This window comes from Tursiops truncatus, chromosome 1 (assembly GCF_011762595.2).
Source record: "Tursiops truncatus isolate mTurTru1 chromosome 1, mTurTru1.mat.Y, whole genome shotgun sequence".
In the NCBI taxonomy this organism is placed as follows: domain Eukaryota; kingdom Metazoa; phylum Chordata; class Mammalia; order Artiodactyla; family Delphinidae; genus Tursiops; species Tursiops truncatus.
In genome coordinates this window covers 181,463,568-181,486,405 of record NC_047034.1, presented here as the reverse complement: position 1 = coordinate 181,486,405, position 22,838 = coordinate 181,463,568, and the positions used below count along the sequence as shown (strand labels likewise).

At 49.1% G+C, this 22,838-nt stretch overlaps 1 protein-coding gene across 7 annotated transcripts in view; it reads right to left on the bottom strand.

Moving 5' to 3' along the window:
• The window catches only part of CEP104 (centrosomal protein 104), a 57,344-nt gene that overhangs the window by 29,393 nt on the left and 5,113 nt on the right, over nucleotides 1–22,838 (bottom strand). For 4 of the 7 annotated variants that reach the window (XM_019930957.3, XM_019930962.3, XM_073797005.1 and 1 more), the window contains 10 exons: nucleotides 11,754–11,927; nucleotides 11,237–11,375; nucleotides 9,897–9,959; nucleotides 9,547–9,623; nucleotides 7,280–7,448; nucleotides 6,756–6,911; nucleotides 5,616–5,843; nucleotides 3,696–3,893; nucleotides 2,956–3,123; nucleotides 2,146–2,319 (listed from right to left, as the gene is read on the bottom strand). In XM_019930957.3, coding sequence (XP_019786516.1) covers nucleotides 2,146–2,319; nucleotides 2,956–3,123; nucleotides 3,696–3,893; nucleotides 5,616–5,843; nucleotides 6,756–6,911; nucleotides 7,280–7,448; nucleotides 9,547–9,623; nucleotides 9,897–9,959; nucleotides 11,237–11,375; nucleotides 11,754–11,927 — 1,546 coding nt within the window. The other 3 variants (XM_019930959.2, XM_019930961.3, XM_073797015.1) reach the window with 3 other exon arrangements.

The following is a 22,838-nucleotide window of genomic DNA, read 5'->3' as shown; positions in this document are numbered from 1 at the left end:
CACGAGCTCCAGATGCGCAGGCTCAGTAGTTGTGGCTCACGGTCCTAGTTGCTCCACGGCATGTGGGATCTTCCCAGACCAGGGCTCGAACCCATGTCCCCTGCATTGGCAGGCACTTTCTCAACCACTGCGCCACCAGGGAAGCCCTCCCATGAGGTTTTATATAGCAGTCTATATATAAACAAGGTTGTTTTAAGTTGCTGGTCTCTTACTTTCCAATGCAATTCCCACTTCCTGCATTTGTGCTCTCCTCTTCTCACGATTGCTGGGTTTGATATCATATTTGTGTGTGGATGATTTGCTCCTTTTAGTGTATGTTTGCCTTTACTAGCAAGCTTTCCCATTTCTTAGTTTCCTTGTTTGTAGAAACAAGAATATTTCTACCACCCTACTCCCCCACCCCCAACCTAGAGAAGCTCCTTTAGCATTTGTTGTAAAGCTCGTTTGGTGGTGCTGAATTCTCTTAGCGTTTGCTTGTCTGAAAAGCTTTTGATTTCTCCGTCAAATCTGAATGACAGCCTTGCTGGGTAAAGTATTCTTGGTTGTACGTTTTTCCCTTTCATCACTTTAAATATATCCTGCTTTTTCCTTTTGGCCTGTGGAGTTTTTGCTGAAAAATCAGCTGATAACCTTCTGGGGATTCCTTTGTATGTTATTTGTTGCTTTTCCCTTGTTGCTTTTAATATTTTTTCTTTGTATTTAATTTTTGTTAGTTTGATTAATATGTGTCTTGGCATGTTTCTCTTGGGTTTATCCTGTATGGGACTCTCTGTGCTTCCTGGACTTGGGTGACTATTTCCTTTCCCATGTTAGGGAAGGTTTCAACTATAATCTCTTCAAATCTTTTCTCAGTCCCCTCTTTTTCTTCTGGGACCCCTATAATTTGAATGTTGGTGTGTTCAGTGTTGTCTCAGAGATCTCTGAGAGTGTCCTCAATTCTTTTCATTCTTTTTCCTTTATTCTGCTCTTTGGCAGTTATTTCCACCATTTTATCTTCCAGCTCACTTATCCGTTCTTCTGCCTCAGTTATTCTGCTATGGATTCCTTCTAGTGTATTTCCCATTCCAGTTATTGTGTTGTTCATCACTGTTTGTTCTTTAGTTCTTCTAGGTCCTTGTTAAACATTTCTTGTATCTTCTCCATCCGTGCCTCCATTCTTTTTCTGAGATGTTGGATCATCTTTATTACCATCACTCTGAATTCTTTTTCAGGTAGACTGCCTATTTCCTCTTCATTTAGTTGTTCTTGTAGGTTTTAACCTTGCTCCTTTGTCTGCAGCATATTTCTCTGTCTTCTCTTCTTTCTAATTTACTGTATATGTGGTCTCCTTTCGCAGGCTACAGCGTGGTAGTTCCTCTTGCTCCTGGTGTCTGCCCCCTGGTGGGTGGAGCTGGGTCTTGTCCCTCTGGTGAGCAGGGTTGTGTCAAGGGGTGTGTTTTGGGGTGTCTCTGAGCTTAGTAAGACTTTAGGCAGCCTGTCTGCTAATGGGTAGGGCTGTGTTCATTTCTTGCTGGTTGTTTGGCCTGAGGTGTTCCAGCACTGGAGCCTGCAGGCTGTTGGGTGAAGCTGGGTCTCAGTGCCAAGACAGGGACCTCCAGGAGACCTCACGATGATTAATATTCCCTGGGGCTGGGAACTCCCTGGCGGTCCAGTGGCCAGGATTTGGCACTCCCACCACGGTGGTTCAGGTTCGATCCCTGGTTGGGGAACCAAGATCCCACAAGCCGCACAGTGTGGTGTGCCCCAAACTCTTACACCCTCACTTCTATCTTAGCTTCCCCCAGCGCCCAGGCTAGAGGAGGCATGTTTGCTGAAAGAATAAAAATATTTAGATCAAGACCATTATACATCTTTTTTTTTACCCCATTTTTCTATTCTGATTTAATTCTCCATATATTTTTATTTATTTAAAAAATAGTGTACGTTGAATAAAAAAAACACTAGAAAAAGCAAACTGTACATTTTAATCATGTTTAAGGCAACATTTACCTGGTTTAGAACATGAGGAAAATATGATGGTGAATCACTAAGGATAATCTATGATGCTCTTGGGTAGACAAGATCTTGTAAGGTATTAAGAAAGTCAAGTATCTGTAGTTATATGTTTATTATTTATGGTTTCAAATTCTGTGGTGAAATTCATACCTGAATAAAATTGGAAGCTATAACACGCAGGCGAGCAGAAGAATCTCCAGTTCTCGTGAGCAGAACAGGAATGGTCCTTTCCACACAGTGAGTTGTTTCAAGCTTACCCAGTTTATGTTTAGGAATATATTGTGTGATTAACATTTTCAACAATTTCAAAGATGCCTGAAAGACCTAAGAAAAAAGTGATAAAAACAGATGAGCCACTCTCACTGAATTCCACCAAAAGAAAACATGAAATTTACTATTAGTTATAAACACAAACGTTACGCTGAAAACTACATGCTGTCTGAAGGACTGGAAATGGCCAACTGAAAACTGCTCTGTGAGCACAGTTCCCGGCACATGGAAGGCACAGGCTCTTATCTCCCATGTGTCATAAAGTCCCCGACATCTCTCCATGAGCCAAATATCTGACATTACTGCTGAACTGCATGAGCTCCTGTATGAATGCAGACGACAATGTAATTGTGGGATGTTCATTCTTAAGGTCCTTTCAGGGTCAGGAGAAGTCGGTGCTAACTCCCAAGCTCCTCAGGTGTCATGAAGAACAAAAACATAAAGGGGCATGTATCAGTCGTGGTGGCCAGGCCTCTGTGCACATGGACCAGAGGGCACGGCCCACGGGGACAGACCTCAGACTCCTTAGCGACCACATTCCTTCCTCGAGAGCTTCATTCCTAGTGACACCACATGCTAGGTGACAACGGTACTGGGGACCAGGCTGCCTCGGGCTACCCTGACCTCCTGGGGACATCCCGGCAGCTCTCTGGCAGACACGGGGCCCCTGAGGGGTGGGCGGGGACTCACTGGGGTCACGATGTCTCGGACGGCTCTCCTGATGAGGAATACGGCCGCCCTCAGCGTGCTCTTCAGGTCTTCCTTTGGGGTTGCCGCCGGTGCATCCATCAGCTGTTTATACAGGGCGAGCAGCGCGTCCTCCCGGTGCGACCATGTTTTGGAATAGGCCCCGGCCACCTGGGAGGGCGGGACCCGGCCCCTCAGAGTGGGCACTTGGCCACATCCCCTCCCCAGCAGCCCCGGCAGCCTGCACCCTGCACCCCTGGCCTTGGTTTGTTTTAAACCAAGACACAGCTTTTCTAATAACAGGACCTCCACCCACTAGGTATGTGTATTTGGAGAAATACTCCTCCTAACGTGGAAAATTTAAGTTTATGTTAAAACATGGAACGTATTAAAAGTTCCAGCACGAGAATCTTTTGAGGCTGGTGACACGCTCATGTTTTGTTTGCTCTGCTGTCCTCTTCCCTGGAGCTGGCGGTGCTCTCAGGCGGGAGCTGGTGTTGGACCCCAGCCCTGTCAACACCACAAATCAGGCCCAGGCTGAAATGGATACTTGTCATGAAATCTGAAATTCTAGCTTACGCTTGTGCTGCTTCACGTAAGGAGTAACTATCAAAAGACTTTTCCATTGAACAGTGAGGACAAAGGGCAGTTGCAGCATCGGGACCAGCAAGCCTGGGAGCCCTGTGGAGCCGCCCGCCCCTGCCCGTTGTTTGCAGGCTGTTTATACGAGCTTCTGTTCTTACCAAGGCCTCTCCCAGCACGTCCACGGCGGAGCTGGCTTCGCGCAAGGCCTTCTCTGTTAGAGGCTCAGGCTCGCCCACGGTGCCCGCTCTGGGAGGCTCGCTGCTGTCCGTGTCCCTCGTCTCTGGCTCCGTGGCCACTGCCCCAGGCTGCTTGCGGGTCGCGGGAAGGGGCCGCTCATCGTAGGGCAGGGACTCGAGCTGCGGGAGGACAGGGCGGCTGCCGGGCTCGGTGCAGGATCCTCCCCACACACTGACCCCCCATCTACACCCATGGGCTGACTGCTTGGGACTTACCTGGTCAGAATGATGGTATTTTGCTAAATATCAGTCTCGTCAAGTTAGAATAATTTATACCATAGGGTGTAATTGAAAAAAAATTAGATCAGGGGTTTTATTCCCTTCTAAACTTACTACAGACCTAATAAACAAGCAATGTAGATTCTGCCGCGATTACTATTTACAACTAGTGATTTCAGTTCAGCTGACAGTAGGTCACTACAGTAAAAGTCATTACAGTTTTTTTCTGGCAAGACCCTTGGCATTTTTAGTTTATTTCTGAGAAACAACTCTCAAGCCTCATTTTAAACGCATCCAGTGCCCAGCAGCCTTGAAGTACCACAGGCAGCCAAAGCTCCAGACCCTTATCCACCTTTGTCTACACCCTGCAGCAGACACTTCCCGGGCTCTGTTCTTGGCGACCCACGTAGAGCGATGGGAAGACAGACTCCCCGCCCTCGGAGGCATCGTTCTCAGGGGGAGACAGATATACATTAAACAAGTACACACGTCACAGACTTCCAGGTAACTGAGGACAGAAAGAGCGATTCCAGAGTCACTTTCTGAGGAAGGCGTCACGGTGACACTGGACAGACAAGGAGGACCGTTTGTTCATACTTAATACTTGCTGAGGTCTTAACTGGGTGTACAACACATGTGAGATTTAGCTTCTCATCTTTTAAAATGTGCTCACACTTGTAAAACAAAACACATTGAGGTACTAAAAAAGGAGAAATTAGAGTACTTTTAGATTGAAGTGTGAAACATAATGATTAATTTACAGACAAGATATCACTGGAGGGAGAGGGAGGATGGCAATGCTCACAGACACGCCCTGGGAGAGCCAGCGGCACGAGGGCGTGGGGGCCGTGTGGCAGCTGTGGGTCTCTGGCTGCCATCCTCCCCAGGGTCTACTGGCCACGTGGCCATGCCCGGCAGGGGCTCCAGGGAGGCCCCCACAGGCCAGTTGGCACCTTTGCCCCCTCTGGTCCTCGTCACTGCTCCTCAGGTGGCAGGTGACTGAGGCCGATCTAAGCAGGGTTAACCCGGGGACTCTGCTTAGAATGGGACGCACGCTCTCCCCCAGATGGCACAGCGTACAGACCTGAAGCTGAGGCCACGTGACGAGCCCGGCCTTCTGAGAGGGCGTCTCAGAACCACAGGAAACAGACTCGCAAGACAGAAATCAAACCAACCCTGGAACCCACATGACCTCTTAAAATTCCCAGTTATAAATGCCAATAACCCCCAGTTTGAACCAGGTTTTCTGTCCCCTGCCACACAGGAGGTTCTAACAGGTACGGTAACTGGATACGACTTGTACCGAGGCTCTACTAAGGTCAGGCCAGGGTAGGAACCTGACGAATATTGTCTCATTTAATCCTGGAAACCACCCTTTAAGAAGACGTCTGTACATCTTTGCAAAGAGAAAAACAGAGGCTCAGAGGATGAAGTGTGTCTCAGGCATTGGCCGATGTTCCGGCCACAGCTTTTTTGCCCCTCTTCTTGACGCAGCGCGGGTAAGGCTGTCACTGTTTTGTACCCTGATACATCCCTTGCCCCGGGAAAGCACCTGGCATGATGCGGGTCCCCACTACATACATGTGGAATAAACTGTCCACAGCGTGAACATGAGTTACCTACATGGGCCTTGGGAGGAAGACCTGCGGCGGGGGGTGACCAGTCCACCACGCAATGCTGAGGAGAAATGTCCAGGGGATGCGATGAAGGCTTCTCCTGAAGGAAACGGTCTGCAAACTGGTTTTCTGTCCCCCTTTCTTCTGGCTGTGGCAGTGAGAGCGCAGGCTGCTGGTGGCGAGGGCTGTTGGAACGGACCAGGGGCTGGAGGGGCAAGTCCAGAGGCCTTCGTATCTGGGGAGAAACGGGCCATTCAATCCCCAGTGTCACTGCCCCACCAGACACACCCCTTGTTCCCCCAGGGGAGCGCTAGTTTGGGAAGGCAGAGGGGGAACCCACACTGATGAGGTCCCATAGCCATGTCACTGCCCCCGACTGTCTCTGGATGGTTACTGTGTGGACCACTCAAGTGACACCTGTACCAAAACACCAGAGTGGCCATGAGCACCTGTGCACGGGGTGCTGTGGTGGAGAGGCCACAGGCAGGCAGGGAGCACCCGGCTGGACCCGAGAGGCCTGTGCTGGTCACTCCGTGTCTGCAAAGCAGGCTACTTCGTGTCACCTGAACGAGTGCAACGGACTCAGTGGTGGCCACGTGCTGGGCCAGGAGCAAGTGCTCCAGGCAGACGACTGCACCCGAGGCTCCCTGTTCTCACCCCTGTGGATGGGGTGGGGAAACTGAGGCACAAAGAGGCCAAGGAATGAGTCTGAGTCTACAGAGTTGGACGGAGGACGGAGCCCAGGGTCTGGCAGCGAGTGCCAGAGGCAGCACTCCCTGCACTGCCCTCTGGGTGCCGGGCCTGCGTCCCAGCCTGGAACGTGGGCTCCGGACATGAGACCCGCCCCCACCCAGCCTGAGCTGTCAGGGTGGTGCTCTCTCGCCCCACTCCCGGGGGCTGTGTGGGCAGGGCTGCCAACAGGAGATGCAGTCGCCCACCGGGAAGCCTTCCCACCCGACCTGCCCTGTCTCCGCCTCTGCAAATCCTGCAAGAGTGCGTCAAGGCCAGGCCTACGACACGGGCCCACTGTCGCCGCTGTCGCCTGAGCCTGACAAAGTCTTCCGTTTTGTGGAACACGCAACCACCCTCGTGGACCCCGCGACGGCTCTCCCGGTCCCTGGTCCCAGCTGCGGGCCCCGCCACCCACCAGCTCGGCGTCCACCAGCCCGTGCAGCTGCAGTCGCCCGTACACCTGGCTGCGGTAGCGCGCCATCTGCTGTTTCTTCTCCTTGGCCAGGTCGTAGTCCTCCTTCTCCACGGCACGGCGCTTCTCCACCTCGTACCTGCCCAGCCGCTCCCCGACCTGAAGCACACAGCGTTGGCTTTGGCTTCGCATGTGGACCGACTCACGCGAGGTGCAAAGACGGTTTTAAAGTAACGCTTTGAGGACAGTGTGGGCGACCAACTCCGTGTCGGGGGGAGAGGGGAACGGCACGGGGGATGGAGGGAACGGGCCACCGCCACCTGCGAGCTCACGAGAGTTTAAACATCTTACATTTCCTGCGGCCGTGGCCCTGAGGAGGGCTCTGCAGGAGTGTGTGCTCTTGCTGTCCTTCATGTGCTGATGCCCCTGAACCCACGCTAACCCTGCAGCCTTCAGAGGCCTGCCGTTTGCTGAGCAGGAACCAGGGCAGTTAGACACGGAGCCGCCGCCTTCCCCACAGGCAGTACCTTCTGCAGGTCGGCGATGGCCTGCTTGAGCGTCTTGGCGTCGTCGTAGCGCTCCCTCTGGGCCGCCTCGCGCTTCCTTTCATCTAACCTGCGGATAATCTGTGCCACTTCCGGATCCTGGTACATGTCAAAGGCCAAGTCATCTAGTGGGGAAATATAGTCAGACTTCCTAAAGGAAAGGAAAGGGTACTTTAGAGCCAGTTTCAGTCTATGTGACGCTGCAGGGGGAGAGTGGGCCCCGTGCTCAGTGCTGAAGACACACAGACAAGTCTGGAAAGGTCCCATCCACACCCGTTCCGGAGCATTTCTTGCTGAGAAAGCAGAGGCTCAGAGAAGTCAGTAACGGGCTTCAGGTCACAGAGCAAGTGCAGGCAGGTCTTGCTGACCCCACAGCTTATGCTCTTGACCATGAATTATATGCACACGGGGCATCTGAGCCTTCAGTGTGTTCATTCACTCGTTCAGCAGATATCCCGAGTGCAGACCGTGCAGGGCTCTGCTCTGGGCGCAGGGACAGGACAGAGCATGTGAATCATTTGTAGACGTGGGAAAACCAAAACCAAAGCCAGCCATGAGCAGGCCCCAGCCCTGCAGAGGCTGGCTTGGTGGCCCAGGCCGAGTCCAGGGTTGCATTTCACGCCACAGTAATGGTGACGAGCATTAAAGACGGAGAACTGCTACCACTGGGCTTGTACCTCAAAGTGTCTGATCGTATGACATCACCACCCAGTCCTGCAGGAGATCAGAGAAATCCTTCCCAGAATAAATGACCTAAACGTGATCTGAATAACCTGTTTTGGATTACGCACCGCCTCCCTCTTTCCTCCCAATTCTATAACCGGCCAGAAGCTTTCTTCTGGGCCTGACATTTAGAACCAGGACGCCGTTCTAACTACTTGACAGAAGCGTTAGGGGACACGGTCCAGAGCCTCCCAATCTGCTGCATCAGAGGCAGGAAGACGCCTGCTGTTAGCTTCGCCTTGGGTGTCCTTGCACACAGCAAGTATCATTAAAGAGATGATTTGTCATACAAGTTTGGTTGGTTAATAATATACTCAAACAGGACAGGGGACCACATCACCTTTCAAAGGCAGCCAGGACCCCCTTTCCCCAGGCCTTGACTCAGGCGGCTGTGGGCACAGCAGCGGGCACATGGCCACGGCGGCTGTGAGCGGCTCCGTTCATCTCAGTGATGACTGAACAAGAGCACGTTTCTGTGCTTCCAAGATCCGTTGACTCTTCTTACCTAAATACACACCACACGCTCAAGTCTAACTCACTCTGCCCTGAAGTTCCAGAGGCGAAGCCAAGACTTCATTACAGTATAAAAACCCTACGAAGGACGAAATGATGCTGCAATGCCCAGGCATCAGCAGCGCCCACTTTCCACGATGCTCCAGCACCGCCTGTGGACTCAGCCTTGGGCACTGTCCACAACCTTTCAAGACCTCCCTCTACCTTCAGGAAAACCCTGGCGGGGGTGGGTGAGTCAGGACAAGAAACTGCAGTTTACCATCCCCCGTGGCTAACTTGATAAAGAACTGATTTAAACAGAAACCACAATTCCCCAGAGGACTCTTGGCGATACTAAACCCGGTAAGTGAGCTTAGTGGTCCCTGTTCACCAAGGGCAGAGCCGGGGGCAGCACCTCCACGATGCTGAAGGAAGTACCTGCCGTCAGTGCTCCCCCCGTGCTTCTCACCCCCACCTGGCAAGGTGAGGACTCCAGCAGGCGGGAAGGATCCGGGCTGAGGACTGAAGCGGAGCTTGTGTAGGCGGGACGATGGGTCACCCTGCGCCGTGACTTTTTATACACGAAACTGTAAGCACGGCCTCCACTCCAGTAGCCATACTCAGCACCACCCAGCGGCTCCGAGCAACGGCACAGAGAACTGACGCCATGTTTGATGCAAACGGAAGAGCCAGCAGTTCTGGCCATGTGCGTGTGAGCGTGGAAATACACCACAGGTCATGTGCAAATGTCAACTGTGTACTAACATCTAAGCATTCGAGGAACTGGCTAGTAATACCAGAACATGCAAGAAACGAAGTCAGCTCTGCAGGGCAGTGAAAGATGTGCTGAATAAAACGGTGACCTTAATCTGCAGCGTATTTAAGACAATCCCATCAGTGGCTTATTCGGCTCCAGACTGAATGTAGAGGCCCCCAGGTCCAGGATCCTTTCTTTGGAGCTGACTTGCACTTTCATGATTCCAAGGAAAGTTACAGAAATTTATTGCCTCGGGGGTGGGGGGCAGGGCTCTTACCCAGAACAAGTTCCTTCGAGAGCTGGGTCCTCTGTGTTGTGCCCTAGATAATGATCAATCAGCTTCTCTCTAGAGGTCTTTGGGGGAAAAAGTTATGCTTAGTATCTCAGAGAGAAAAGGAACAACATAAAACAGAGATGATTTGACATAAAGGTGTCAGTCAGGGAGCTTCAATGATCCTAGTGCCCTGGAGTAAAGTTTAATACAACAGCTGCTGAAAATGGTCTGCTAGCTGTTCACCAGATACTTTTGTGAGGACTTTTAGGATGATACTTTTGTGACAAAAATAAACGATCCCCTCTTGTTAGAAATAAATGTCCCTCTTCAGGAATGAAACTTCCCAAACTTACAATATTGCTTTCATCACTGAAATCTGCAGGGTCTCCAATGATATTTATTGCCACCAAAGCAACCTAAGAAAGAGTTAATCAACAGAAATTAAGTATAACATGTCTGACATGACTTAACCCCTTTATAACAAACTCTGAGCCACACTGTCATAAAACGGGATGAGGTACAGCAAAATGCTTTAGCTGTAAAATCTCAGGCTAATATAGAATTATTAATGACTTTTATAAATTATATAAGTTAATATTCTAATGCTGAACCAAGAGGGTATTTTAATGTTTAAAGGATGTTAAAACAATACAGCTAAAAAACCTCCAAAGTTTTAACCCAGCTTTATATCAAACCATCCACTCAAGGTTAAGGATGGGGTCACATCTACATGATCGTGGTAAATTAGACAATGAAATGAAAACCTACGTTAACATAGCTTGGTTTGTCCAAGGCACTGATTCTCACTTGACGGGGAGGAGCCGCCTTCGCGTACCCCCCTCCTTGAGAATCACGGTTGCTGAACTGAAAACTGAGGAATTACTGGTGAATACACAGATGGGGTGGAGGAGGGAAAAGGCTCAGAATTCTGCTGTCAAATACGGACCAGGCACCACGACTCTGTCTCAGAACTCTCCTTCAGCTCACTTGCTCAGCAGAAAGCTCTGACTTGCTGGAATGCTTGCACTCCTCTTGGAGGGGGCAGGGAGTGCTGTAAATATCTGCGCTAATTAACAAGACTGCTTTGGACACAGTTGATTTCCACTAATATTCTTTATGCCAAAAAAATAAACAGAAGGGGAGGGAGGGAGCTAGAGAGACTCTGGACTGCATGCATCATGAAACCGCACTCTCAGTTTCCACCAGGGGATTTACCTTGTAAACGTTTAGGGGGTTTATGGAGAACAGTGCTGTCCAACAAAAATAATGGGCTGGCCAAAAAGTTCGTTCGGATTTTTCCATGCAGTGTTCCCTCGAAAACCCGAACAAACTTTTTGGCCAACCCAATATAATGCAAGCCACATATGTAATTTTAAGTTGTCTAGTCGACACAGTAAAAGAAACATTTAAAATTGATTTTTTGATTTTAACACTATATTTAAAGCTAATGTATCCAAAACATCCTCCTCTCCTTGTGTAACCGAGCCTGGGTCACACATGCAGCCCATGCACTTGGACCAGCCACGCTCCCAGCGTGCACAGCCGCACGTGGCCGGTGGCTCCGAATCGGAGCACGCAGCTCCAGGGAGCTTAGCACTCTCCCACAGACACCACCTTAAAGGAGGAGTCTCAGATGCCACAAAGCAGGGGGCGGGGTAGGGGTGTCACCAAGGGGAGGGCCCATGTGTCTCACCTGATTATACACATTGTACTTGTTGATATGGTTTTGGTGAAAAATCAGCTTAAGAAACTGTCCTACTGCATCCACATACACCGATTTCAGTTCCCGGGCTTTGCAACCTGTCTTTTCATTGTCACAGAGAGAGACGTAGCTGAAAGAAAAAACACAACTCTGGAATCACGCTGATGTGGAAATACGCTGCCTTCGGTGCCCACTGAGCTCCGCAGGTTTCAAGGAAAGTTGTTAGGTTTGGAACGAAAAACCCTAGGGAAGAAAGTCCAGAAGTCAAGTTCTAAATAGTTCTCTTAAGATAAGCTCTGCCCCTGAAAAGTGGCCTGAATACGACCGACAGGAACACTGCCCAGTAAGCACGCTCAGCACCAGGCCGGTGTTCGGAAGGGTGTGCTCTCCACCCGCACACAAGTACGTAAGACAGCGCCAAGGGCAAGGGCGACTCCTTAGTTTTTAATTGCTTTGAGGTGGAATTAGGCTAAGAGTCCCCACCGTACATGTTAAATTGCATTCTTACCCAAGCCTTCGAAACCGCTCTGCTTGATACGGTGCGAAATACTCAGGCAGGCTCTCACTAACGTAGAACTCGATTTTACTGGAAATCATATACTGATGAGCAAGCAACTGTAGTTTTCTTATTCGACATCTCTCCACCATTTGAAGAACAATTTCTTGTGGAAACTGGCAAAACCTGAAAGCAAACACATTTTTGTTTTATCTGCAGGATCTCCGTAGAGGGTCGAGGGATGTTCGCAGCCACGCTTACACGTACGTGTCAGGTCTGTGGGTTCTGACGCTGCCGGGTCCCCGGTGCTGCCCCCGTCCTCTGGCCTTCCAGTCGCAGCTCGAGCTTGGAGTGAAGGTTTGATGGGGTCTGCCAGCCCCTCAGCGTGAATCATACTTGGAGCAGTTAGTTAGTGGTTTGAAATGAAACCCAAAGTTTATCACGAGATAAAAACATCAATCTAAAGATGCTGTACTAGCGAGTCAAAGGACTTTCCACCAGAACCTGAACACTTCAGGAAAGCCCTTGCTTTACAGAATCCTGAGTGGAGTGAGCAACGATCAGTACTTCAAGAATGCCTCTCAACGCTCGCTCAGCGGCCAGGAGAAGCCTACAACTGTCCACGCTGGAGCTTCTAATTCTGCCCAGAAGGGACACAGAGCGTTAGAACGTCACACTGCAGTATGTGATCACGACTGGGGGCGGGGGGCAGCACGATGCTTCGACAGCGGGCAGCGTGTGCGCCGAGCTGGCCAACACTGGGTGCGCACGACAGTGGGCATCGAGGGCATCTAGAGCCGGGGAAGCACCGAGGATGCGACAGTGGGAAAGGCCCCTCCAGCACGCGTCACGATCCTCCTCGAGTGCAGTGGCGACCTGGCCACTGGCCGGCCTGGCCCCTCTCCCGCCTTTCCTCCCAGCAGCCCCAGCTGAACTGCACCAGAGCCAGCCTGCCCCTTCTCTTGACCCGATCACCCCATCAACACACACGCACACTCACTCACACTCTCACATTCACACACACACACACTCTCATACACATACACTCACGCTCATACACACACAACACAGTCACTCACACAGTAACACACAAACTGACACACTAACACACTCATACACACTGAAACTCACACACACACTGACACACACACACACACCCATTCACACCCTCACACAAATACACTCAATGCTCACACTCACACACACAACACACACACTCACTCACATACTCACACTCATATACACTCAGAGTCACTCACTCACACAACACACACACACACACTCACACACACGCATACACTCCAGAAAAGCCTGAGGAGCCTCCCATGACCCTGCCTCCGTCTCCAGCTCCCACCCCGTTTCTCAGCTGCCCCCTTGGCCAAGGTCACAGGCCACCACTGACCTCCACGAGGCTGAGTGCAACGTACACCTCATGGTCCTGACTTCCTGGGCCCCTTCCTGCCTCGGGCTGCCTTCCCGTCCGGCCCTGACTGTGCCCTGGGCTGGGTTCCAGGTTCCCTTCTCTATCTAGACTCACTGTGAGGCATCCCACCTGCCCTATGGCTTTGAAAACCTCCTAACAGGGAGGAACCCCAAGTAAATACCATCCTGTGTCCGAACTTGCACATCTCGTTGGTGACTTGACATTGAGTGCAGGCATCCTCAAAGCACCAGATGTGACCCAGACAAACACACCCCTGACCCAGCTCCCCAAGCCGCCCCAAACAGCCTCCTCCCCCAGCTTTTCAGCATTAGCACCGCACCCATCATGTGGCCCGTGCCTGTCCTCACGCTCCTAGCAGAGGGGCCACCATCAGTGGAGAGGACAGAAAGGAAGCGCACAGGAAGGATCATCAGGCGGGATGGATGGGACTCTGGAAACTTCTGTGTTTAACTGAGGGACGTGAAAGGGTGAATGGGGAGAGTGCTGCTGAGAAAGTGGGGCCAGTGACTACACGTATTCTGGGGGGGTGATCCCTGGGGTTTCCTAAATGCCAAGGTTGTAAGAGAGAGGCATGTGGGGCAGGAGGGCAGCCAGGAAACTGGGAACTTAGCAATTCGAGCCTTGAATACCCTTCAGTCAAGCACTGCTTTAGACATTTAAAATATTTACTTTTTTTAAATGCAGGTATAGACATAATTGGCAGTGAGATCATTCTAGACATAAGGACACAGTAATCTCATGCGGAAAAAAATCCTTTATAAAAAAAACAAAACCTCCAAAACTGTTTAAGGAAAACTAAGATGACTGACAAAAGTTTGAAGCTGTATATTTTAAAGCCCTTCAAAAAAAGGGCTATGGGACTTCCCTGGCGGTCCAGTGGTTAGGACTCAGCGCTTTCACTGCTGAGGGCCTGGGTTCGATGCTGGTCAGGGAACTAGGATTTAGCTATTCAAAGGTAGCTTATTGAGAGTTTATAGATGAATCAAAAATACCCCTCAAACTGATGAAAAGAAGGGACAATACACTGTGCAAATCAGTGAAGAGAAACTCATCTAAAATGGAGCCAGAGGCCCCGCAGGGAGGGTCTCAGGCATGGACTTCCTTCATCCGGGCAGGGAGCAGCAGACTCGGCTGCCCCAGCAGCAGAAGGGACACTTTCTCCTGGTCCAGTAACAGCCCAGCCAATGAGAGGCTGTGACCACCCCAAACCCTCGCTTTCCTCCAATGGACTTAGGTTCAAAGCAGCCCCTCCCAAGTGCCCCTTTTCTCTGTAAAATAAGGTTTCTCCCTCTCCTTTGTCCTCAGACTCACCTATGCTTTCACCAGTCTGCATGTCCCGAACTGCAATTCCTCTGCCATTCTGGAATAAGCTCATTTTGCTGGCAAAAACAACTGGCTATTTTATTTTTAAGGTTGACATCGCATGGTGTGCAGAAGTGGGTTCTGGAGGAGACGGAGCCTGGACCCACGTGTGACAGCCGCCCGTGCCCCGTGCCCTGCTCCCCTCCCCTCCCCTCCGGGCAGCGAGAGCCCTCCTCCTTCCGGGCCAGGAAGCCTCCTCTTTCCGGGTCAGCTCCCTCCTTTCGGTTGAGTGCTCTGACTTTATTGGGATCTGCTTGTTTTCTTTTTGGGAAGGCTTTGTCCCTCAGGTGAGTACTCACTCATTTGTTCCCCCTATTGGAAGTGTGCTGGAATTTTGGTAAAATTCCACTGGAATCAGGCTGTTTAGGGATTTTTCTTTTGCTCTTGAGGAAAGCTCTAACAAATGGGACCCCAGTCACCTAAATGCTCTAAGGGCACCCTCCTTCGGGGACCCTGGCTGGTTTTATGTTTAAAAACTATGGTCCTTCCTCATGCACATTTTAAACTAAATAGACTGACTTAACCCCAAATACTTCAGAATACCAAGGGCCATTATGGGGAACTTTCAACCTCTCCAAACTTGTTTCTCTCAGAACCAAATTAGAAAGCAACGGCTCTAAAACTAAACAGACTGAATGGGATGCTTATCTTAATCGGTACCTTGGAGCTTCCAAACACATCCAGGACTCTAATAAAACTGCCTCTTTACAAAATACCATTCCTAGACTAACAGAGGAGAACAAACTGAAAGAAGACAAAACGGCTCTGAGGCCTCTCCCCTGCCCCCGCCCCTTGTGCCCCTGCGGCACCTTCCCTCCCCTTCTGCCCATTCTCACCTCCTCTGGGCCCTCCACCCGCTCCTAACCCTCTTGCTGAACTCCCCTTTTTCTCCAAACCTCTCCCTGTTTCCCCCTCCCCTGAACTTATTAAGTCCTGCCCTTTTAAAGCTAAGCCTTCTAGGGGTCTAGATGCTAAATCCCTAGTTACTTATGTTGCCTGGACTAAAGCTGAACTTCTAGCTATAGTCAAAGATTTTCCCAAAGTAACTGAGGACCCCCATGGATTTGCTGAAGAACTTATCCACTTATAAACTTATCAACCTGGCTTCTCAGATTTATATCAATTAGTCCACATGCTTGCTGGTGAAGCTCAGGCCTAACATTGGATGAAACTTGCCTGATGGGAAAATCCTGAAAGGGATTTGGAAAAACAAACCCTGACTGTTAGCAGGAAATCCAAGAACTTGCTAGAAATTTTCACTAAGAGTTTCAAAAGGTTTTCCTAAGCATGATGACTGGAACAAAATTCAGGCTTTGCATGCAAAACCTATAAAACCTGTTCACGGCCATTGTAGTTGTCTTCAGACTGTCTTTAGAGAAAACTCTGGTCTTTTGGATGTTGAATCTGCTTGGGTTGCCTTTAACTCTGTGTTCATTAATGGGCTGAATGGGGATTCTCTTTCAGTTAAAAGGACCAGGATGGGGACTTCCCTGGTGGCGCAGTGGTTAAGAATCCACCTGCCAATGCAGGGGACATGGGTTCGAGCCCCGGTCCAGGAAGATCCCACATGCCGTGGAACAACTAAGGCCGTGCGCCACAACTACTGAGCCTGTGCTCTAAAGCCTGCGAGCCACAACTACTGCTGCGTGCCTAGAGCCCGTGCTCCGCAACAAGAGAAGCCACCCCAATGAGAAGCCCACGCACCACAAGGAAGAGTAGCCCCTGCCCATTGCAACTAGAGAAAGCCTGTGCACAGCAGTGAAAACCCAACGCAGCCAAAAAAAAAAAAAAAAAAAAAAGACCAGGATGGAATGGGAAACCCTGTCCACTCCAGGTTTGGTTAATTTGGTAAATCAGCGCATTTGCACGCTAGACAATTCAACAAATGGAGGCCCCACCCTCCCCGCCAAACAAAACCTCTTGGTCTCTGCTATTACTGCAAAAAGCCAGGACACTGGAAAAAAAGATAATTAAAGCCTAAGCACTGCTGGCACCTTCAGCCCTCTAAGCAACCTTCCCAATGTCCTTCTAACCCCAACGGCCAGGCTCTGAGGAACTACAGGGGGCTCTGCCAACCCTCCCTTTTAATCGGCTCGGAGAAACGACACTCTGGATGGGGATGAATCTCTGTGTCCTTACTGACACCACAGCTACGCTCTTGGTGCTCAACCCCACTGCTGTAAAGCAGCCCTGCCTTGGAGTGCTAAACAGTTCAAATAGTGGGGGTTTCTAACGAACCCCCAAAGATCCCCGTCTCAGAACCCGTTCCCTTTTGTTTAGGCCCTCCGAGAGACACACCCTGTTTTCTCCTTAGGCTCCTTCATCCTTATTCAATCACTGGGCAGAGATTTCTTAGGGAAATACCATGCTGGAATTTCTTTCTCCTGAAAGGGGGAAATAGTTCTAGAATTTGACAGTAGCCATCAAAATAGCCAAGCAGGGAACTGAATGACCTTCGATATCTTTTACTTGCTCTGTCTCAGATGCATCAGAGGTGATTTCAAGGATACTCACTAGTCACTTGTCACCACTGGATCAGCTACCACTTTCCCTGGGGGCAAAATCTCCAACTGAAATACACAGACTTCAGTGCTCCTCCCATTAAGAGTCAAACATATCCCTCAAAACTTCTCCCCAGAATTAATCAGTACCTTATAATTAAATAAAGAGGTTCTTCAAGGCATCAAGCCCATAACAGAAGATTTCAAAGCCGCAGCCTCATTATCCCTTGTACTAGTCCCCGTAACACCCTGCTTTGCCCGTGAGAAAACCCAGCGGCTGAGGATGGAGGTTTGTCCGGAAACCGGAATAAGTGACACTGTTATCCCTGGTACCCTGTCTTCCCTCAGCCCATATGCGACTAGCATCCATTTCTACTAAAAGCAGAATCTCACTGTAATTGATCTATGCACTGCATTCTCTAGCATTCCTGTTGATAAAGCTACTCTGTATCTTCTTGCTTTCACTTGGGAAAGAACAGTAGACCTGGACAGAAATGCTTAAGGCTTTTACTGAAAGTCCTTCTTCTTCTTTTTTTTAAAATTTATTAAAAATAAATTCTTTTGGCCGTGCTGCGCAGCACGTGGGATCTCAGTTCCCTGACCAGGAATTGAACCGCGCCCCCTACAGTGGAAGCATGGAGGAGTCTTAACCTCTGGAGCGCCAGGGAAGTCCCTGAAAGTCCTTCTTACTTTTCAAACCTTACAGGCTGACCTGGACAAAACTGCTTTCTGCAGGCTCTACTTTATTACAACATACGGATGGTTTGCTTCTCTACTCGCCTCTAAAACTTCACAGGAGGACAGCATTCACCTGTTCAAACCTTTTAGCCTTAAAGGGACATAAAGTCTCCAAGGAAAAACTGCAGTTTGCTCAAACTCAGGTTCAATATTTAGGGCACCTGATCTTAGAATGAGGCTACCTTTAGATACAGGTAGGCTTCATGGTTAGATTAGGCTTCCCCAAATCTAAAACTCAGCCCAATTACGAGGTGTTTTGGGCTAGCTGGCTACCGTCAAAACTAGATTCCAAATTTCTCTCTTATGGCCCAGCCCCTGCATGTTTTATAAAAAACAACAAACCGGACCCTATTATTTGGGGCGATCAGGATGACATAACCTTTGGAGCCTTACAGAAAAGCTTAATAAGGGCCCCTGCCCTTAGACATCCTAATTGTCAGCTTCCTTTCTTTCCCTTTGTACGTGAGAAGGAGGGGAACGCCTTTGGAGTATCATCCCAAACACAGGGACCATCATCCACCCATCGGCTAGTATAGTCGACAGCTGGGCCCTGTGCCATGGGGACAGCCCCCTGGTCTCAGAGCCACTCCTGCCACTGCCCTTTTGGTTAAGGCCACCAAAAAAATAATCATGGGATTCCCTCTAACCATCTTTGTACCCCATGCAGTAGAAGCTCTCCTGAATTTGCATCACACTCCTGTGAGACCCTCTTGCTAACTGCTCCTCACAGAACTCTTTCTTGGTGTAATAACCTCAACCCTACTGTTCCTCTCCCCGCTGCTCTGACAAAACTCTTCCAGACTGCTTAACACTGACAGATCACCTTTTGACTCCCTGCAATAGTTCACAGGAAATTCCTCTAACCAATGTAGATTTTTCATGATTTACTAATAGTTCCTATCTAAAAGATGCAAAAGGTAACACCGTGTGGGGTTGCTGTCGCAACTCCTCTTGAAGTCATCAAGGCAGTACCTTTGGCTACTTCAGCCCAAAAGGTGGAATTACATGCTCTCACTAGGGCTTGTACTTTAGCCAAGGGCAAGACCACCAACATTTATACCCACAGCCAGTACGCCTTTGGGGTAGCCCATGACTTTGGGATGTTATCAAAACAGCAAGGTTTACTTACCTCTGACGGGAATAAAATTTAAAATGGCTCTCATGTCTAAAATTTATTAGATGCCATACTTTTGCCAGCTGCTCTGTCTACTAGCAAGGTCTCTGGGCATTCCAGACTCGAGTCCCTGTAAGCTAAAGGAAACCACCTTGCTGACATTTCTGCCGAAAAATGCTGCTCTCAAAGGAACCAATGGCTAACCCTCTGTCACGCTCCAAAGGGATATCCCCACATCCCCCAGATGATAATTTGGAAACACTGACTAGAAATGCCCAACAACTGGCCCCAGAAAAGGAAAAACAATATTGGAAATTGAATAACTGTTGGCTTCATAAAAAGACAGACTCTTGGTTTGGGCCAAACAACAATCTGGTCCTACCAGAAATTCTAAAGTTCCCACTACTGACCACTGCACATACCTTAAGCCACTGGTCTACTGGCAAAATGACAGAGTTCATGAACCAATATTGGTGAAGAAACATGAAGAAAGCTGTGAGAAGCGCCCACCGTGCTTGTCCCATCTGTCCAAAACACAACCCAGGAAAACCTGTCTGCACTGCAGTAAGTTGCTAATGGGCCACTCGAGACCTGGCAGAGGGATTTTATTCAGCTGCTCCCATCTCAGGGATATAAATATGTCTTAGTCATGAGTTGCATGTTTTCTCACTGGACTGAAGCTTTCCCTTGTAGACAGGCTACTGCCTCTTCTGTGGCTAATATCCTGTTAGAAAAGATCATCTCTACCTGGGGAATGCCCCCTGCCCCTGAACTTCAGCGGCTGAACACTTCGACAGGTCTGTGGCTGGTTTTACACTTTTACTGTCTTACCATCCTCAATCCTCAGGGCTAGTCTAACGCATTAATGACATCATTAAGACCCAACTGGCAAAATTTGTAGAGACCCTCCAAATACCTTGGCCAAAAGCATCACTGTTGGCCCTTCTAAATCTCAGATCCACCCGTTTGGGAACTCACAAACGCTCACCCTCTGAGACAGTCACAGGAAGCCCAATGCACCTGGTTCCCGCCTCCTTTGATCCACAGCTGATAAACGGAGATATACTTCAATACTGTAAGGGCCTTACTGTTCCCATTGAAAGTAATCACACTTTAGTAATGTTTTCATAGCATGCTCCCAGGAGATGAAGACCTTAAGTATCACACCATGCAACGCGGAGACTTCACCTACTGGAAGGGACACCGCAAGGAGGATTCCCTTCGACCTCACTGGAAAGGCCCCTATCAGGTACTGCTAACCAACCCTTGTGCTGCTAAGCTCCAAGGAATGGACTCCTGGATTCATGTCACCTCTAAAGAGAACACCAAGCCCTGAGTGGACCTGCACAACTGGCAACTTGAAAGTAAAGATTTCCAGGAATGGAAGCAGACAGCATCCGATGAGACAGCTTTCCCAAGATGGACCAGGCCCATATACCCTTTTCTCACTATTGCGTCTTACCTTATTTTCTCCCTCTCTACCTTGGGCAGACATTGCTTTTATGCACATTTTCTGATCTACTGCAAGAGAGGGAAACCTCTCTGACTGTTGGATTTGTCACCAGAAACCTTGATCTGTCCATGACAGCAGTGACCCCTACTCACACTATAAGTAACTTCTCTGGAATCCCAAATGCCACTCTGCACCTCAACTGCTCCGCAGGTATAAGGTGAGACTACCAAAGCCGCACGCCCTCGTCCCCTGGCTTCAGTTAAGCCTCCTGAATGTACACGCGGAAGACACGGGAGCGGTCAGTGTGAGTCAGACCGTTTGTAAGCTGGCTGTCATGCCCATATATTTGGGAAGACTTTTAGTATGTGATAACATCATACGTGAGTCTTGGTCGAAGGCCGCCAAGTCCCTGATACCGACAAATGAGTCCATAAATGCTACTACTGACGAGGGGGTCCTACGTGTTCCTCCCGGTTACTCTTCTATACGTGGAAGCCTTGGTAATGGCCCCCAGCTTGGGCAGCTCATCATCTTGACAGCTGGAGGGTAAAAGAACAGTGTGCTTTTGCTGTATTCACTGTTCTACTTTCTCTTCATAACAGATCAGAAACCTCCCATTGGTCTATTGTGTTAAACCTCCTTAGCTGCCTTACATGGGAACTTCCAGCAGGCGTATATGACCCCAGGTTTGCCTCTGTAGGGAGAGCCGCCTTTCTCCCCCCATCAGAGTAGGTGCCAATGAACACATGATTAGAAATCTCTTCCTAACATTAGAAGAGCTGGCCAATTCCACAGCCGAAGGAGTAGCAGCCCAACATCGTTCACTTATTAGCTAAAGTAGTTTTAGGTAAGTGCATAGCCCCCAATTACCTATTTGCTGAGCAAGGAGGTGTTGGAACAATAGCAAATACCATCTATTGCACATGGATAAATGTCTCGGGAGAAGTAGAAATCCAATTACACAAAACCAGGGAGCAAGTGCACTGGTTGCAAAAGATTTTCACCTGATATTCCACGGTCCTTGGATTTGTTCAGCTGGCTACCTTCAGACCTAGGGTCATGGGTCAGAACTATCATAAAATTTGGAACTGTCATGTTACTTTAAACTTTGTTTTGCATAATTATTTTTAACCTTTGTACCTGTTACATGTTAAACCTTTGTAGAAATGATGTACGCAACAGAGTGATGTTGGCTCAATGCTTTGAGATCTCCAACGTGCACAACCTTGACAAGATGTACACTTTAGATGGGAGTGCTTGAGAGTCTTCCCTTCTAACCTTCCCTGTTACTCAAACATGGCCTTAAACGGTTTCCTACTGCCATGTAATTTCCCTCCGACTTTGGATGTGACAAATAGGAAAGGTCCTTCCTGACACTGAAGGACAAAAACCACTAAATGCGGACAACCTGACTCTTGATCAGTGATACTTTTGGAGAAAGTTCTTGTTCAAAAGGGGGAAATACGACAATTAATAAAACGAAACCTCAATTAAAATGGAGAGGGGGAGCCCTGAAGGGGGAGCACTCAGGCACGTATCTTCCTTCATTCCTGGGCAAGAAGAAGCTGACATTACTGCCCCAGCAGGAGAAGGAAGATTTTCTACTAGTTCAGCAACAGCCCAGCCAATGAGACACTGTCACCACCCTGAACCCTTGCTTTCCTCCAATGGACTTTCACTCAAAGCAGCCCCTCCCAACTTCCTCCTTTTCTCTATAAAGCAAGGTAAAGTAAGGTTTCTCTTTCTCCTTTGTTCCCCAGACTTGCCTATGGTTTCACCATAGCTTGCATGTCCCGAATTGCAATTCCTCTGCCATTCTGGAATAAACTCATTTTGTAGGTAAAAGAACTGGCTATTTTATTTTTAAAGTTGATTATTACCTAAAAAGGTATGTATCTCTTCAAGATAAACTGACAGCTCTAAATTTCTTTCTTTTTTTGGCCATGCTGTGCGTTTTGCAAGATCTTAGTTCCCTGACCAGAGATCGAACTCGGGCCTGGAGCAGTGAGAGCACTGAGTACTAACCACTAGACAACCAGGGAATTCCCTAGATTTCTTTCCAAATGAATATTATTTGACAATAAAAAATTCATGCCCAGAGGCGCTGATCATTGGTGTAAACTTTGTGTTCTCTTGGAGAAGTGTGTCTCATGCCCTGAAGATTTCAGGCTCTATGAATTCCTAGGTCATAGAAGGCACTGGAAAAACTTCCCTTGCACCCTTGTAAAGACCCCCAGGACCACCTCCCACTGGAGTTATATCTATCAGTGCCTGAGCAATCACTCTTTGACCTGGGCTAACAGAGCACCCTGTCCTCTCTTTGGGAGACTTGGTTTGAGGTTACTTTCCTTTGCCTTCCTATGATGTGCTTGACCTCAGAGAACACTGTTGAAGTCAGGAGACTCCCGAGCCAAACCCATGAGTCTGAATGGAGATCAAGGCACATATACCCTTTCCTTTGAAGCAGTCTGAAAGTTTACTACTA